At 37.4% G+C, this 18,478-nt stretch overlaps 2 protein-coding genes and 1 non-coding gene across 6 annotated transcripts in view; 1 reads left to right on the forward strand and 2 right to left on the reverse strand.

The window, feature by feature from the left end:
* GALK2 (galactokinase 2) overlaps window positions 1–15,494 on the reverse strand; it is a 111,603-nt gene extending 96,109 nt beyond the window's left edge. Inside the window, exon 1 of one of the 4 annotated variants that reach the window (XM_044230953.1) lies at window positions 15,266–15,494. In XM_044230953.1, the coding sequence (XP_044086888.1) occupies window positions 15,266–15,285 (20 nt within the window). In that variant the 5' untranslated portion in view covers window positions 15,286–15,494. Of the gene's footprint in view, window positions 1–7,940; window positions 8,188–15,262 lie in introns of those variants that run through there. The other 3 variants (XM_044230954.1, XM_044230952.1, XM_044230955.1) reach the window with 3 other exon arrangements.
* TRNAK-CUU lies at window positions 10,205–10,278 on the reverse strand. The gene has a single exon. It is a non-coding gene; the product is annotated as a tRNA-Lys (tRNA).
* Window positions 15,495–15,671: 177 nt separating the features above from the next.
* COPS2 (COP9 signalosome subunit 2) overlaps window positions 15,672–18,478 on the forward strand; it is a 30,107-nt gene continuing 27,300 nt past the window's right edge. The window contains exon 1 of the mRNA XM_044229711.1: window positions 15,672–15,772. Within this exon, the coding sequence (XP_044085646.1) occupies window positions 15,719–15,772 (54 nt within the window). The 5' untranslated portion in view covers window positions 15,672–15,718. The remainder of the gene's footprint in view (window positions 15,773–18,478) is intronic.

Raw genomic sequence — 18,478 nt, forward strand, 5'->3', positions numbered from 1 at the left:
CTGCAATTCAGAACAAAGGTAATAGTTTAAGAAAAGCCCCCAAATGAAACTACAACCACTTTTATAAGGCAAATCTATATGTAAAGTAAGAAAATACAGATAGAAAAATACTAACAATAAAAGACTATAAGATACCTTTCTCAGTATAAAAAAAGATCAGGTAGACAAAAGGGGAAAAAAAAGACTCAAACAACAAAATTCATAGATTATGGATATGTACATATATTTAATATTATACTCTGTTGATGGGAAATATAACAAGAATGCATGGAATATTTACAAATATTGATCCTATATTAAATCATAAAGAACACATCTGTAAAGTCTTTTTTATATATTTATAAATATAAATATATAAATGTATGTGTGTGTGTATAAAACTTAGAAAAGGTGATAAAGCAAATATGGTAAAATGTTACCTTTGGAGAATCTGGGATAATAGTATACAGTAATTTTTTATTTTTTATTTAAATTTTTTTTGCTATATTTGACTTTTATGTTAGGTGTGAATTTATTTTAAAATAACCAAAAAATTTTAAGAGGTGCCTGGGTGGCTCAGTTGGTTAAGCATATGACTCTTCATCTCAGGTCATGTCTTGATCTAAGGGTTATTGAGTTCAAGTCCCTCCGTGGTCTTCATGCCCAGCATGAAGCCTACTTTAAAAAAAAAAAAAAAAGTGTGTTTGTTCATTTGTTTAAAGAAGTATTTACTGGTGCTTTACTAAGTACTCTACCTAGAAAGGAAATTAATAGTAGCCCTTGGCCTCTAGGAAACATTTGGCAGAAAAAAAAAAAGATAGTTAAGCTAAAAAGTACAATACAGAGAGACAATAGAGCAATAAGCCAGAAAAATACAGTCCTTTGGCAGCACAGAGAAAAGATATTTCATCCCTACTGCAGGAGAATGTGGGTGGTAAAATAAATCCAAAAGGGGGAGGTTAAGTTAGAGAAGCCTCCCCCAAAAGACAATAGTTAACATGAATTTTAAAGGATGATGTCAGACAAGTGGGATGAAGTGATGCATTCCAGGCAAATGGAATGAAAAGCCCCAGCATGCTGCATTCAGGAAATTATAATTAGGGTTTAAATACATCAGAGGAGGAGGCTGGTAGTAATCAAGCCTCAAATCTTAAAAGGCCTGGTATGCCATGTTGAGGAGCCTGGCTTTTAAGCCACAGACACATTTACAGATAGAGTGATATCAATTAATTTGACACAAGAAGCTCACTGAGAAGTGTATGAAAGATGGGCTGGAGGAAGACAAGGTAAAAACAAAGAAATCCAATAGGTGGCCATTTACAGTAAACCTAGAGAGAAAGTTTAAGTGTACGTTAGTGATGGGGATAGAAAAAGGTGAAAATTAAATTAAGGTGATATTTAAAAAGTCAAAGCCATAGGAATTAGTGACCAATTAGAAGTGAGAAAAATTGAGAAAGAGGGAGAAGCATGTAACTCCTCGTTTTCTGGCTTCCATAACTCCACTAGCCTCCACAGAGGCTCATTTTTGTTTCTGCTGAAAATCATATGCAGACAAAATTCAAGGTCGGCTGAATTTGAATCCTTATTAATTTGCCTTTATGAGTGCTGAAAACACAAATAAAGTGAAGTGCTAACAGCAGAGCTAGAATGAGCCTCCTAAAACGTGCTTTAATGAAATGATCTGGGGGTTCTCAAACGTGCCCTTTTCCCAGACTACCTCAGGAAGGCAGTCTGTCCATGCTTTTTTTAAGTGTTCAGCACCAGAGGCTTACTTACCATTCAACATTCCTCCCTTTGAAATTCAAATGCATGGAAGCTATAAAAGGAAACAAGGAAAGTATTTCTCTCTAAGAACTGAAGTGTACAGTGTTGTTCTAAACTTCACACCTAATCCTCTAATAATGAAGCAGTACGGCTGTAACTGGGGTACTGTTCTTCACAGCTCTGGGTGTCACCAGCAAGACTCCATCTCTTAAAATGTAGTCATTTAAAGTATGTCCCTTCCCCAAGAGTACAATGAGCATTTTCAAAATGAAAATAATAGCCCCTAATGACAGACCTGTACCCCTAAACAAATAGTACACTATATGTTAATTTAAAAAAAAAAAAAAGCAGGATACAAAACAATAGATCTAGTGAAATTAAGAAAACAATTCCACTTACAATAGCATTAAGAACAACAGAATAGAAAAGAGTTTGGTGTTTCCTCAAAAGGTTAAACACAGAAGTAGTATATGACCCAATATTTCTACTTCCATGTATATGTCCAAAGAATTGAAATCAGGGATTCAAACAGACACTTGCACAAGAATGTTCACAGCTGCATTAATCACAATAGTCCAAAGGTGCAAACAAGCCAAGTAACCAACAACAGATGAATGAACAAACAAAATGTGGTGTGTATGTGTGTATGTATGAATTTTCTATTGATCCACAGAAAAGAATCAAGGTCTGATACAAGCTTCTATATGGATGAACCTTGAAAACATTATGCTAAGTGAAATAAACTAGACACAAAAGGACAAATACTGGGCGCCTGGGTGGCTCAGTGGGTTAAGCCGCTGCCTTCGGCTCAGGTCATGATCTCAGGGTCCTGGGATCGAGTCCCGCATCGGGCTCTCTGCTCAGCAGGGAGCCTGCTTCCTCCTCTCTCTCTCTGCCTGCCTCTCTGCCTGCTTGTGATCTCTCTCTGTCAAATAAATAAATAAAATCTTTAAAAAAAAAAAAAAAGGACAAATACTTATGATTTCACTTATATAAAATACCTAAAATGGGCAAATTCATAGAGACAAAAAGTAGATTAGAGGTTACCACGTGCTGAGGGGTAAAGAAAATAGGGAGTTATTGCTTAATGAGTAGAGAGCTTATTGGGATGATGAAAATGTCAGAAATATGTAGCAGTGGTTATTGCACAACAGTGTGAATGTAACTAATGTCACTGAATTTTGTACTTAAAATGGTTAAAATGTCAATTTTTATATTGTACTTATTTTACCACAATAAAAAGAATAAAAAAAGAAAGAAAGAAAGAAAATAATAGCTCCTACGAAGATTATACTGTTAAATGCAGAATTGGCCAAAACATCACCACACAAATTGCTGAATCTGGTGCTCTGAATACGTTTGACTTAAGAGATATATATATGTATATATACATGTATACAGATATATACATTATGTGTCTAAAAATTGACAGAAAACAGAAAAAGTAGTCAGAAATAATCTCCTTAACAAGGCTCAGAAAATGTTATGAATTAGTTCTGCCAGACCTTAAATAAAGATGATGCTTTGCTTTCATAAATGGTTCTAACAGTACAAGCTACAGAAAGCCTTTCTGATGTGGTAAACAAAGGCAGAAGAAAAATGAAATTTCCTTACACCTTATAGCCCATTGACAAGTCCTTGAAACAGGCAGAGTGACATTCCTCTAGGAACTTCGCTAAGGGCAAAAGGCAATCTTTGCCTGAACCCCCAGGATCCTGTAAGCCACTTAAATATATAAAAATTCCTCTGGAAATGTCCTTACCTCTAAATCCCCCAAGGTATTTATTAGCAATCATCACCAAGCTTATGACCCACTGATACAGATCTGAAGGGTCTCATGACTAAGGTTTTATTGGTCAGTAATAAATGACCTCTTCCTAACAATAGCTAGCCCCCTCAAGATCCTGGAAGCCTTGCTTCCAAAATTCCTAAGAGACTAACACTAACCTCCCCTCTCAACTTGAAGGTATATAATTGCCCCTCAAAACTCCAATCTTTCTGCCCAGGTCCTGTCTCTGTGCTTTAATAAAACCACCATTTTGTACCAAAGACATCTCAAGAATTTTTTGTTGGCCATCAGCTTTGAACCTTAACATCTTTCCTGTTTGCTTTCTATCTCATTTTAGGAGGCCAGAATAACCCAGATGCTAAAACAACAATAGCCCACAAAAGCAAAATACAGGTTATTATCCCCTGTAAAAACAGAGAAAAAACAAATATTGGTAATTTTAATCCAACACACATTATTTAATATTTGTGAACAGAATTTATTCCAGGAACATAAAGATAGTACCAGGAAATCTCTTCATTAAACACATACTATTCCAACCAAATAAAAGGGGAAAACTCTATAATTCCATGGTCCTCTCAAAATATGCACAAAAATTCAATAACCATGACTAATTTTTTTAAATAAAATTTAAAATAATAATAATTTAAAAAGCATGGACAGGCTAGAAAAGAAAGAAATGTCCTAAATTTAATAAAGGCTACTTATCAGAAATAGTAAACAACTTATATGATGACAAAATATTGGAAGCTTCCCCACTGATACCAGAATAAGGACAAAGATGATATCATTCAACAATGTACTATAATGCATAAAGTACAAAATATCTACACAACAAAAGGCATCATCAAATTAAAGGTTAAGTGCTAGACTGGGAACAATATATAATATATACAAAACAACAAATAGCTTATATCCAAAACTATATCCCTTCATACAAAAAATATATACATATATAAAGAGTTCCTAAAAACTAACAACAAATAGACAATCTAATATATCTTTTTTTTTTTTTGCAGGGCAGAACTATCAAAATTTTAAATACTTATTAACTTTGACTCTGATTCCATTTCCATTAATGAGATTAAAGAAACAGCATTAAAAATGCCCAAAGAATCAGAAAGGATGAATACCCAACTTTTGTAGCAACATGGACGGGACTGGAAGAGATTATGCTGAATGAAATAAGTCAAGCAGAGAGAGTCAATTATCATATGGTTTCACTCATTTGTGGAGCATAACAAATAGCATGGAGGACAAGGGGCGTTAGAGAGGAGAAGGGAATTTGGGTAAATTGGAAGGGGAGGTGAACCATGAGAGACTATGGACTCTGAAAAACAATCTGAGGGGTTTGAAGTGGCAGGGGGGTGGGAGGTTGGGGTACCAGGTGGTGGGTATTATAGAGGGCACAGCTTGCATGGAACACTGGGTGTGGTGAAAAAATAATGAATAATGTTTTTCTGAAAATAAATAAATTGGAAAAAAAAATAAAAATGCCCAAAGATATATGTACAAAGATGTTTACTGAAGTACTTTATAAGAGTGAAAAACTGGAAACTTAAATGTACGGTGCAGTTGAGTGGTTAAATAAATAGCATTATTCATACTATGAAATACTCTCAGCCCTAAAAAACAATGATATAAATCTGTATGGACTGATATGCCAGGATTTCTGAGAAGTATTATTAAGTGAAAAAAGGTAAGTAACAGAAAAATAAATATGATTTCACTTTTATGACTATACCATTTTTATAAAAAATGGTAATAATGATAAAAAGATACAGTAAAAATATAAAAGATATAAGTATATAAAATTTATATTCTGTAAATATATAATATATAAATATATTTTTATATAAAAGATACAGTAAAGATATAAAGATACCATAAAGATAAAATGATATTACAAGAATGTGAACCAAAGGGATAACTTCTAAGAAGGGAGTAAGAACTGGCATAGGATAGCAATCAGAGACTATAGTGAGGAAAGGAACTGTGAAATTTTCAAGCTTTAATGAATATTTTTATATATTAATTTTTAATGAATATATTTTGAAATAATCCAAATCTTTCATATTAAAAATGTAATTCATGCAAAATCATTACTCACAAGTCAAAAGATGGAAACAACCCAAATGTCCATCAACCAGTGAAGAGATAAACAAAATGTGATAATATCATACAATGGAATATTATTCAAGCATTAAAAAGGAATGACATACTGATAACATGTTAGAACACAGATGAACCTTGAAAGCATTACATTAAGTGAAAGAAGCCAGTCACCAAAAAAAACCACATATTATATGATGCCATTTATTTGAAATGTTCAGAATAAGCAAATCTATAGAGCTCTATAGAGACAGAAAGTACATTAGCGGTTGCTTAAGGCAAAGTAGAGAAGGGTGGGGTGGGAGTGGTAGTGATAGTTTGAGGGATACAGAGTTCTTTGGGGGATGATGAAGATGTTCTAACTTTGATTATGGCAATGGCTGTGCAATCCTGTGAATATACTAAAAAAAACACTTAATTGTAAACTTTAAACAGGTGAACTGCAGTATGTGGATATCATATCAATAAAGCTGTTACAAAAAAAAACAACAACAATAATCCAACAGCTTAAAGGTTCATTCCAAAGAGAAGAATGCATTAAGAAAGCTACTCCTAAGAATGCACTAAGAAAGCTAGAACACTGGAATTTGAAGTAGTCTTATAGTACAGGGAATATGCGAGATTGAAATGCAGAAACAAAATTAGAGTTTCTATTTCTATTTGATATTTATATAAAAAGAAAAAAAAAAGAAATTACGTTTGCTGAAATGTTTAATGTGACTGACTAGTGCCTTTACTTAGAATGTCAGATGCCCTGTGAAGTTGAAGAGGCATTCTAAAGAAACAGTAGGAATTCCAAAGAAGATAGTCCAGCCACGGGGCCCTTATGCATTTTTTTTTCCCCTTCGCTTACTGCAACATATGACCAGTTAGGTGGGCTTATAGATATACTACCTAGATTTCATTGAACTCGTCCCTGTTAAAATGAGTAAGTGGCTGAAACATTGCTTGAAACTTATTACTGTATTTCATGCACAAGTGAAAAACAAGAAAATGGCAGAGCACAATTATCTAACCACTATTATGATCTCTTCTGCAGCTAACACAGAATGATAAATGTTAACAATAAATGTATGTTGCATGAATGAATACTGGGAGATTCCTAAAAGGCAAGAAACAACTCTAAGGAAACCTAGTAAATAATTCTTCAGTTTCTGTACATGTTACCACCATTCCCCTTCCCCCACACAGTAATTATAGAAATATTAAGCATTATAATTAAATCATAACTAATAGAAACAGAAGAAATTATACATGGATATGTTTCATGTAAAAAAAAATTTTAAAAAAACCTAAACTACAAGGTGCTAGATTATTTTCACATAACAAATTCCTGATGAATTTCATTTGAAGCATGTCTTTCACAATGTGTCCTAGTTCATTCAAGTATGTAAGGGCAACAATACACCCCAAAGACCTTCAGAGAATATACCGAAATCCAGAGACATACACGAGTAGTCTAAAGCCCTGCTGCTCTCCTTTCTTCCAGGTAACTAAACACCCACTGTTTGATATCTTAAGGGTGAAAAAAGCATTTGCAAGTTTTTAGTAAGTTACAATATTATCAACTCCCACATGACTGTGAAAAACCAGGAAGTAGGGAAAGCTTGAAGACTTAATGTTATAGAAAAAAATTAAGAGGGAAAAAGTAAAAATTAGAGCAAAAAAGGAGAGAATCCAACCTTAGAAAAGCTGCACAGCTAATATGCAGCAGGTTAGAGACTTCCTTCTATGAGATTTCCCTCCTATGTCAGAACTAAGTATTTCTACAAAGTATCTGCAAGATGCCCTCAAATGAAAAGAATCCTCCATTAGGTATCACTAAAGTTATTCTGTAGCTAGGTACCTGCAGCAGATTAATTCCCTAAATAACAGTGCCTAGATGTTATGGTTTGTTTAAAGGGATGCGAGAGCAAGGGGGGTTTGTTTGGGGTTGGGTTTGGGTGTGTTTGTTTGCAATGAGTATTTTAGAAAGGGGATTTTAAAAAAGCACTACCAACTGGCAGGCAAGACAAAGAAAGAAGGGGTTCTAAGTTAGTTTGGGCACTTCTGCTAAATCCCAGCAGAAACAGTGTACCACCTTCAGCACCAAAGGTTAAAGAAGGATCTGCATGGATGGAGAAAAAACCTCAACCCTTGGTAGGAATAAAGGTGTAAAGTGTTTTGAGATGTGGTCTTTCTCGCAAGCCCAGCCATGCGGCCTCATAAAATCCTAAGGATTCTGTCCATTCCCAGGAGCAAAAGAAGCAGCCAGCGAAGAGCCAGAAATCTTGGACACTATCTGCACCTAGCCTACCCAGGCGATCCCGAAGCGCGGCATCTCCTCTCCCCCACCTGGGATGTTCTGCCACTTGCACTCGACGCGTGGCAGGACCCTCCGTAGCCATATTTCGCTAGATCCTTCTTTCCTCCGTAGTTTCAACTGGCGAAACAGAGCTCCCAAGGTAATCACGAGACATCTGCTACAGGAACCTTTTCTTCCGGGCGACAGCGGCCCTCACCCTGCGGAAATCCTGCGGCTTTGCTGAGGTGGCTGTTTCCAGTCGGTCCCGCCTATGGCTCCTCCTCTCCAGGCTCCAGGGCCTAGTGCCCTCCCAGCAGCTGTCAGGTACAGCCACCATGCTGCTCTAAGCTCTGGGCACAGGAACTCCCTCGGTGCGTGCGAAGAAGCTAAGGAAGTTTATTTTATGTGCCCTGGGGCGTAAATCTGAGAACACGATTAAACCTTGCGCCTCAGGTTGCCTTTTTTCCTTTCTTTTTTTTTCTTTTCTTTCTTTTTTTTTTTTTTTTCGAGTTAGGGTGTTTCTTTTTTTCTTTCGTGACCAGCAACTCCACCCCCAAATACACCCTAAATTGTTTAGTTACTCCCTTAAGGCAGTATAAAATTGAGGCATTTGATTTAAACATTTGCTTATTTCCAGAATGAAGGCATCAGTGGGCCTTTCCAGAATGCAATTAATAGTGAAAAGAAGAAAATACACGTCTTTCAAACTACAAGAACCCTTACAACCAGTTCAAAGCCTTCATTTTTCAGCTACCTAGAGAAATCCCAAATGCCCTATGAAAAGAGCACACCATTCCCATCCCATCATTCTAGTATATTTGTTTTCTTTCCTTCACAGTTCTCGTAACTTCTGCATATTTCTTTTCTTTTGTATTGTCTCTCCATCTCCATCTCCACCATCACTATCACTACAAAGTAAGCAAGTTGAGGGTAGGAACTGTGTATCTAGGCAGTATCTGGCAGATTCTTAATAGGTAAGATGAACTTAATGAACAAATGAAAGGTGAACTGACTTCCTAAGGTCACACAGTCAATTGGTAGTAAAATTTGCATTATCAACTGAGCACTTTCAGTGCTGCTTTAGTTCACAGGGGAATCATGGGAGGATTAATGCAAAACATAAAGAACCTACAGATTTCAGTAAAGGAAACAAAGACAAATTTGGAATTACAATACAATTGTGTCTGCTCCCTGCTTTGCCTCCATACCATACATCCTTCTGAAAAGTAGGTGGTTCACATTTCATAAACCTAGGGATGTATGGTCACCATTTGGGGTGGGAATAAAAACAAATGAGAATTCGGGGCGCCTGGGTGGCTCAGTGGGTTAAGCCGCTGCCTTCGGCTCAGGTAATGATCTCAGGGTCCTGCGATTGAGTCCCGCATCAGGCTCTCTGCTCAGCAGGGAGCCTGCTTCCTCCTCTCCCTCTCTCTCTGCCTGCCTCTGCCTGCTTGTGATCTCTCTCTGTCAAATAAATAAATAAAATCTTTAAAAAAAAAAAAAATGAGAATTAGAGATACCAAAATGGCAAACAGTAATATTGCTAAAAGTGTGCAATAGCATTTTTACAAAAGACATTTTTACAAGGTCAAGGACAGCATAAAAAATGAAAAGTTCCAGCAGGCCTAATCATCCTTTTTTTTTTTTTTTTTTTTTTTGCACATTCCTCCTATAGCAATTTTAGAGATTAAAAACTTAACTGCAGTATAGAGTATTCTGAAGGGCTAATATGAACAGTCGATTGATTTAAACATGATATGTTTATTAAGTATTTTGTAAGCATCATGCATTTACATATATCATTTTATTTAATCTGAAGAGACTGAGGCAGATTTAAAGGAGCAGTAAGTAGGCAAGGCAATTAGTTTACAAGGTGGGAATGTAATGCAATCATGCAAATTGTATTCATCAGAACTCCTCTCAGGAAGGAGTAAATATTAAATTGGTAGAAATAACATTTTGATAAGCCACTTAGGTTGGTTGGTAAGATCAAGGGATATGCTCCAACAACAGATAGTTGTCAATTTGGCTTTGAAGGAGAGAAAATTCCTTCCCTGAGTGAAGTATACAGTTGAGGCTACAGCCAAAGTTGAGGTATTTATCACCATTCCCCAACCCACCTCCACACCACACCTTTGCTACAGTTGTGACAGTAGCTGCATTTCTCATTTCTCTACAACCATGGCTGCTGTTGGGAAGTCCATCTCAGCTTCTACTAAATCCAGCTGTTTTTTGTTTGTTTGTTTTGTTTTGTTTTGTTTTTTAAGTAAACTCTGAGCCTAATGTGAGGCTTGAACTCACAGCCCTGATAATTAAGAGTCTCATGCTCTACCAACTGAGCCAGCCAGGCTGGCTTCATTAAATTTTTAATTAACCCCCCTGAGTACACCCTGAGTTTCCTGTCCAGATCTTAACTATTATAAAAGGAGTTCTCCTTTTTTGCCTTCTAACTTATGGTATTCAGCCTCTCTAAATTAATGTAGTAAAAAAAAAAATTTAAGGGGGGGTGGGAGGTTGGGGTACCAGGTGGTGGGTATTATAGAGGGCACAGCTTGCATGGAGCACTGGGTGTGGTGAAAAAATAATGAATACTGTTTTTCTGAAAATAAATAAATTGGAAAAAAAATTTAAGATGATCAATGTGAAGGGATGTTAAATCATGAGCCTATTTGGGGTAACCATATGTCTCAACCCAGAGAAGTAAGGGATCATGAATGCCAGAGTTTACTTAAAAATATCACATTTTCATTGAGCATTTTCTATGGGCAAAGCACATGCTTAGTTTCAGGGGATTCAGAGATAAGTAAGATAATTGTGTCCTGAAGGAGCTTTCAGCTTAATAAAGAACACAAAATAATCATAATACACAGTAACAAAGCAAATAAAAATATACTTTTAAAGGGTCAAATTATGTTGGGAATTATATGTCAATTATTTTTGACACAGGTAGTAAGACAATCCAACACAGAATGGGTCATCTTTTCAACAGACAAAGCTAGAACAATTTAATATCTGTACACAGAAAAAAATAAACCTCCACATTTACCTCATGCTACATACAAAAATTAAACCTGAAATTAAACTCTTAAGTATAAGAGTTAAAACTATATAAAACTTTTAGATGAGAACTTAAAAAAAATTTAGTGCCCTTGGTTTTGGCAAATATTCTTTAAATACAACAAAAAAGGCACAAAAAGCTCTCACAAGTCAATGGTAATGAGACAAATAACCCAATTTTAAAATGAGCACAAGAATTGAAATGATACTTCACCAAAGAGGATAACATGGATGACAAATAAGCACATTAAAAGATGTTCAAAATTAGTCATTAAGGAAATGCCAACTGAAAACACAATGATCTACCACTGTACTCCTGCTAGAGTGGTTACAATTAAAACAACTGACCACACCATGTGTTGACGAGGATGCGGAGCAACTACAACTCTTATACATTGCTGGTAGATATGCAAAGTGGCAAAAACCACTTAAAGAGAGTTTCTTTGAAAGTTGAGCATATACCTACCAACCATCCCATTGTAAGGTATTTACCTATATTCATATCTATTACTACATAACAATATTACCACAAACATAGCAGTATAAAACAATACACATTGATTATCTCACAGTTTCTATGGTTCAGGAGTCAGGGCATGGCTCAGCTGGGTCCTCTGTTTTAGGGTCTCGCAAAGTCTTATCTGAGGTTAAACTGGGGAAGGATTCATTCCTAAGATCATCTGACTGTTAGCAGTATTCAGTTCTTCGTGGGTTGTTAGAGTGAAGGCCACGGTTTCTTGCTGGCTATTGGCCAGATGTGGCCCTCAGCTCATTGCCCCATGATCCTTCATAACATGGCTACTTGCTTTCCCGAAGCAGCAAGGGAGATAGAGTCTCTCCCAGCAAAATGAGTTTCCAATCTTGTGCAATGTAATTATGTTCACATAATCACATATATCACCTCTGCTGTATCTTATTAGAAGCAAGTCACATCTATTTGTCAATCACACCTCACTAAAGCTGAAACAAACAAACAAAAAGAGAAGTAAGTCACAGATCCCACCCACATTCAAGGGGGGATTATCCAAGAGCATGGTTAGTAAGAAGACCACCTCTGTCTGTCCACCACATTACTCAAGAGAAATGAAATATATGTCCACACAAAAACGTGTACACATATGTGCCCAATTGCTCTATTTGTATTAGCCAAATACTGAAAAAACTCAAATACCCATCAACAGGTGAATAGATATCTTGTGAGATATCTATACAATGGAACACTTAGCAATAAAAAGAAACAATCAATTGAAACAACACTGATGAATCTCAAAGTAATTATATGGAGTGAAAGAAGTCAGGCAAAAGAGAGTACATACTGTATGATTCATTTATATAAAATTCCAGAAAATGAAAAATAATCTATATGACAAAAAGTAGATTGGTGGTTGCCTGGGAAAAGTAAAAGGGTTGAAAAGGAAGGATTACCAAGAGGTAATGAGGAAGTTTCTGCAATGATAAATATATTCATTACTTTGGTTGTAGTAATGGTTTCACAGGTATATACATATGTCAAAATTCATCGAATTGTACACTTTAAGTATGTGCAGCTTAATGTACCTCAGTAAAGCTGATAAATTATACTTCAATAAAGTTTTATATATTTTTTTAAGATTTTATTTATTTATTTGACAGACAGAGATCACAAGTAAGCAGAGAGGCAGGCAGAGAGAAAGGGGGAAAGGGGGAAGCAGGCTCCCTGCTGAGCAGAGAGCCCGATGTGGGGTTCAATCCCAGGACCCTGAGATCATGACCTGAGCCGAAGGCAGAGGCTTTACCCCACTGAGCCACCCAGGCGCTCCTATATATATGTATTTTTTAAACATAGGATCCACCTTCTACAAGGGCACCACATCACATTAATGCTCCCTGTTACAGTAAAAAAATTATTTACCATTGAATAAAATTGATGTCAAGAAAAAGAGAATACCATAATTGCACAAAGTATTCAGGATAGGTCATGTGAGTAAAATGACATTTAAACGTATTTTTAAGGACAGAAAAGATTTTGACGCATAGTGATAGCTATAAGGGCATTCCTTGTACAGAAAAATTAACATGTTTATTCATTCAATAAACAAACTTGTGTATCCAAGCAGTGTGCTAAACACTGTGAAGACCTTTTTATCTGTCTTAGCAAATTTCCAAACTGGATTGATTAAATTTGGAAATGATTAAGAATATTATGCTCAGGGCGCCTGGGTGGCTCAGTGGGTTAAAGCCTCTGCCTTCCGCTCAGGTCATGATCCCAGGGTCCTGGGATTGAGCCCCGCATCCGGCTCTCTGCTGAGCGGGAGCCTGCTTCCCCTGCTCTCTCTATGCCTGCCTCTCTGCCTGCTTGTGGTCTCTGTCTGTCAAATAAACAAATAAAATCTTAAAAAAAAAAAAAAAGAATATTATGCTCAACATTTACCTGCAATCTTTGCAGGTTTGCAATCTTTGGGCTCCTAGTCACTAACTCACTTTATTTCTTTCCCCTTAGTAGTAGTAGTAAATAATTAAATAGTAGTAAATAATTAAAAAGCAGAAAATTATATCAATAAATTCAATGTAAATCACCATGCACAGGGTTAATAGAAAATCTCAAAATTGCTATACTGATTAGAATGCAAAACTATATAGTTCCGATTACTCTGAAAAAATAAACCTCTTAACCACCTTGGAATTCTATTTTCTCTTTTGAAGAATTACAGATTTTGGGTAGAGTAACCATGTGATATACTGCCCAAACTCCTGAGAGAAATGGATGCTGATAATTATTACTCTGGGACAACAGTATTAAATCAGGGCTGTCCCAGGGAAACTGAGATGTATAGTCACCCCAGTTATAGGGAGATTCTGATTTGTTTTAAGGTTTACAAGTATAGATTCCCGAGCTATATCCCAGACCTATTGAATCAGAATCTCCGATGTGGGATTTGGGAAGTTTATAATCTAATGAACTGCCATGCTTGGAAAGCCTTGGACCCTAAGGTGATATCATTAAATCTCTTCCAATTCTAAAATCCTATACTTTATAGGGGAATTTTGAATATAAACTTTATATTAGATGATATTAGGGAATTATTAATTTTCTTGATGTAATAATGATCTGATAATATAAGAAAATGTCCTTGTTTTTAGGAAATACACGTACCTGCATCTAAGAGTGATGTGTCAAGCATTTTGTTTTCAATTGATTCAGGGAATACACACACAAACACAAAGCGGATAGTGGGTATACACATGTTCAGTGGACTATATCAATTTTTCTGAATTTTTGAAATTCTCATAATAAAAAGTTGTCAAGAAAAGACTATTTAGGAAAAACTGTTTATAGGTAGGCAGTCTTGTTGTTATAAATATAACTTTTAAGAACTATGACCAAGGGGCGCCTGGGTGGCTCAGTGGGTTAAGCCGCTGCCTTCGGCTCCGGTCATGATCTCAGGGTCCTGGGATCGAGTCCCGCATCAGGCTCTCTGCTCAGCAGGGAGCCTGCTTCCTCCTCTCTCTCTCTGCCTGCCTCTCTGCCTACTTGTGATCTCTCTGCCAAATAAATTAATAAAATCTTTAAAAAAAAAAAAAAGAACTATGACCAAAAAGATGGCAATTCAATTGATTGCTAAAAAATGCAGCTTGTAATTCCTCCTCTTGGGTTTTTTTCCCAAGAAAAAATAAAGTGGCAAAGATATTCGTTGCAAAATTGTTTAAAATAGTATTCTAAGTGTACACTATAAATGGCATGCTTAGGTGAATTATGGTGCATTGGTACATTCAATGGAGGTATTATTACACAACCACTAAATTCTCACTGTCAAAAACATATTGCATATATTGTCCTATGCTGTTACATAACTAGGTGCACAAATAATCCGAAATTATATCTGTGCTATAACCATATAAAATTTGCTTCAAGTGAACAGAACTGGAAGTTTATATGGAAAATGCGGTTTAAAACGCAGTCCCCCGCCCCCTACTTCACTTTCATTTTTTCATTTTGAATTCTGCTAATAATTGTGTGCAGCAAGAGTGCGTATTTTAAAAACCAGTCGTTACCCGTTACCTTAATTTTGGTTAAGGGCAGTAAAGGTCAGTTTATAATTCGTTGGAAAAGCTGGATAGGATTTTAGGCGGCTAGATTGATGCTTAACTGGTTCGAGAGAGCCACAGCATCATTTTGCCGAGTACAAACATAACAAACATCATGTGTAAACCGTACTGCTGAAAAGGTCTCCAAACATCACAGGAACACCCACCATATGTGGGCAAATGCGCATAGGTAATCAAGGCAGAAATACTACTACCTGTCAAATAGGACGGGCATGTCAGCCTTTTCTCCGCGAAAGGCTTCTGATCCTACGGTGCCTCCTACTTTCACCAGAATGAGATGGTTCCAGAGTCCCAGGCAAGGGAAGAGACTGTTCCCTTGCCCAGGAGGCTGGAAACTGCTCAGTGCGAGCGCAAGGTTTCCAAGGCCCTTCAGCAGAGATCCTCAGCACTCGACGATTCCCCAGTTGCTAGGTTTAGTTGCTAAGGCACCAACGGTCTCGCAGGAAGACGGGGCGGTGCACTCCCTTTTAGCGTCGTAGCGAATCCTCTCAACACCGAGCGCATTTGTTCCGGGAGGAAACATTCAGCTCCTCTAAGAGCGACGGGAAGGCGAGGAGAAGCTGGGAGTGACGCCTCTGAGCCGTGGAGGATTGTGGGAGGAGGTTGTCTCCAATTTCTCCTCCCTCTCCCCCCCCCTCCCGGCCAAGATGTCTGACATGGAGGATGATTTCATGTGCGATGATGAGGAGGACTACGACTTGGTGAGGCGGTGGGGACAGAACTCTGGGGTTAAGAGTGGGGTCTGGCTTTAGGGACTGGGGCAGGGTCGACCGCAGCCTCTCCCAGTAGAACATGTGCTTCTTCCAGTTTCTCCCGGTGCAGTGACAGGACGGGTTTACCTCCTCCCCCTTCCCTCACCGGGCCCGGGCCCTGCTTCTCCAGCATGGGGGAGGGGAGGGTGAAGGAGGCAGCGAAGGGGGGTCCCGAGCCTTGCGCTTCAAGTCTGACGGTCTCCTGCGTTTACATAGACACCCCTGGCCTCCGGCGTCCGGTTTTCGGTGCCTCCTACCTCCTTCCCACCGCGCGAGCCGCCTCGGGGATCGTGCAGCGGTCTAGGCCCTGACTCTGCCCTTTCGGGCCCAGCTTTCCGGGCCCCTCTTCTTCATCCTGGAACTGAGCGAGAGAGAAATGCTGAGAGAAGGGTCTGAAAACTAGAGGACTACTGCTCCCAGGCCTGGCCGCGAAACGCATCTTGTGGGTCTCCTGGAGACAGCTTAAGAATAATAGTCTAGGGTCCGTTTTGGTTTAAGGTAAAAAGGTGCAGCAGAGCGTTCAGGGCAAGGATAGCTATTAAACAACAACAACAAACAAAACAAAACAAAGTAGTTAAACTACTTGTTTCGATAAAAGCTGGGGGGGGAGGTTTTGCTTTTTTGTTTGTTTTGGTGTGGGGGGTGGGGCTAAGGGGATTGACCCAGTGGATTTCTTTTTTGACTTTGAGATTTCCCAGCATTCAAAGTTAAAAATATCAACAGTATAAAAATGAACGAATTTATGTAGCTGAACGGTGATCTGTAAAGATTCAAGGTTTAACTAAACGTATTTACAAGCTTTCAAGAAAAATTCACTACCATTTCGAGTTGCTGTTCAGGAACAGTAACTGTGCGGACTAAGAGAAATAATTCTGGCCAAGAATTAGCATCTACTTTGTTTTTTACTTTGGGGGCGTTTTTGTGCATGTTTCTTGTATATTATAGTGATTCTGCCTTATTGTCAAGTTAAGAAGTAGATGCTTAGGGATATCTGGCTCATCTTGTATTTTAAGTGCCAGATATTCTTGAGATATTAATATATCATCTTGAATTCGTCTGAAACTTTTGTATAGTCATTTACAGTTAATCTTCCTATTTTAAATGAAGGCACATTTGCAAAATGTAGAGGGAATTGCTTGCTCTTATCTGAAAATCAAAGTAGAGGTTTTGATAATTCTTAAAGTTGAATGTAGAGTTTTGCTAATAGTAATGAGTTCTGCTTTACATTTTAGTTTGTGCAGATCAGGCCAGTTTTAGGCAGTGCATTAAGTGCATCATGTGCGTTTTTATTTATTGCATGTTTATTTATATTACAGGTATTTTCATAACTGTGGAAGTGTCTCTTGAAAATGTTTATATTTTTGACTTTTGTTCTTAAATGTTTCTGCTTATCTTTCCTAAGCAGTATTGAGTACATGACTTATTAGCACTGTGGTAAACTTGAAGATCATCAATGAGAATGTAATGTAGGAATGGGAATGAGAATTTTGTTGTCCCATAAAGTATTCAGTTTAAACATGCATTCTTTAACTTGGATAGGTTTTTCCAGCCTTTTAGGGCCCACACTACATGTACAATATAAAGTTTAATATATAGGTGTTTTAACTTTTTTTCTTAACCAAAAAATGTAAGATTTTACACTACTACATAATTAAATGAAATCTTCCCCCCAGCATTCTGTTAAATAGTCCTCCCTCCGCCCCACCCCCCATATCTGTCCTATGAAAATACCATTCTGGATTCCCAATCAGATATCAAGTAGTGAAAACTTTTTTTACTATGAGTTAAAGTCTTTTGATGGCATAGAATTTATTTAGCAGTTTATTTCTTGGTTTGTTAATTAAACCACTATATGTTTCTAAAACAAAGACTAAGGGGGCGTCTGACTGGCTCAGTTGGTAGAGCATGGGGACTCTTGATCTTGAGGTTCAGGCCCCACATTGGGTATAGAGATTACTTAAAAATAAGAATCTTTAAAAAAAAAAAAAATTAGGAGGGCTGGTTGCCATTTGTGCTTACATGTTGTCAAGAGAGAAGTTGGGTGTTTTTTCTTAGTTACTTGCCTGAGACTTGTTTCTTGGGGTTTGAAGTGTCAAAAGAATTGACTTGCTAGTTTAGGGAAATTTCTTTTTTATTTAAAAATATATTGTTTGTTAGAAAACTCGTGATTTCATTTTAGTCAAAATATTAACTAAAGCTGGCACGCGTGGGTTAAGCGTCCTCCTTTGGCTCAGGTCATGATCCCAGAGTCCCGGGATTGAGTCCTGAATCCGGCTTCTTGCCTGGCAGGAAGCCTACTTCTCCCTCTGCCTTTGCCTGCTTGTGCTGTCTCTCTGACAAATAAATAAATAAAATCTTAAAAATATATATATTAATTAAAGTCCTGAGTATTTCTGACCACAGATACATTCAGCATATCTTTTCTGGGTTGTCTGTTGGCAAATTTTAATACCCTAAATCATTTTTTGTACTTGTCCAATCTAGTGGAAATAGGTATTTAGGATACCACCAGGAAAAGTAAAACTTTCTAAAACTATACTGTTTTTGTATAAGAAAGTAATTAATGGGGGTGCCTGGGTGGCTCAGTGGGTTAAGCTGCTGCCTTCGGCTCAGGTCATGATCTCAGGGTCCTGGTTTAGAGTCCCACATCGGGCT

The sequence above is a fragment of the Neovison vison genome, chromosome 13, assembly GCF_020171115.1.
Source record: "Neovison vison isolate M4711 chromosome 13, ASM_NN_V1, whole genome shotgun sequence".
In the NCBI taxonomy this organism is placed as follows: Eukaryota; Metazoa; Chordata; class Mammalia; order Carnivora; family Mustelidae; genus Neogale; species Neogale vison.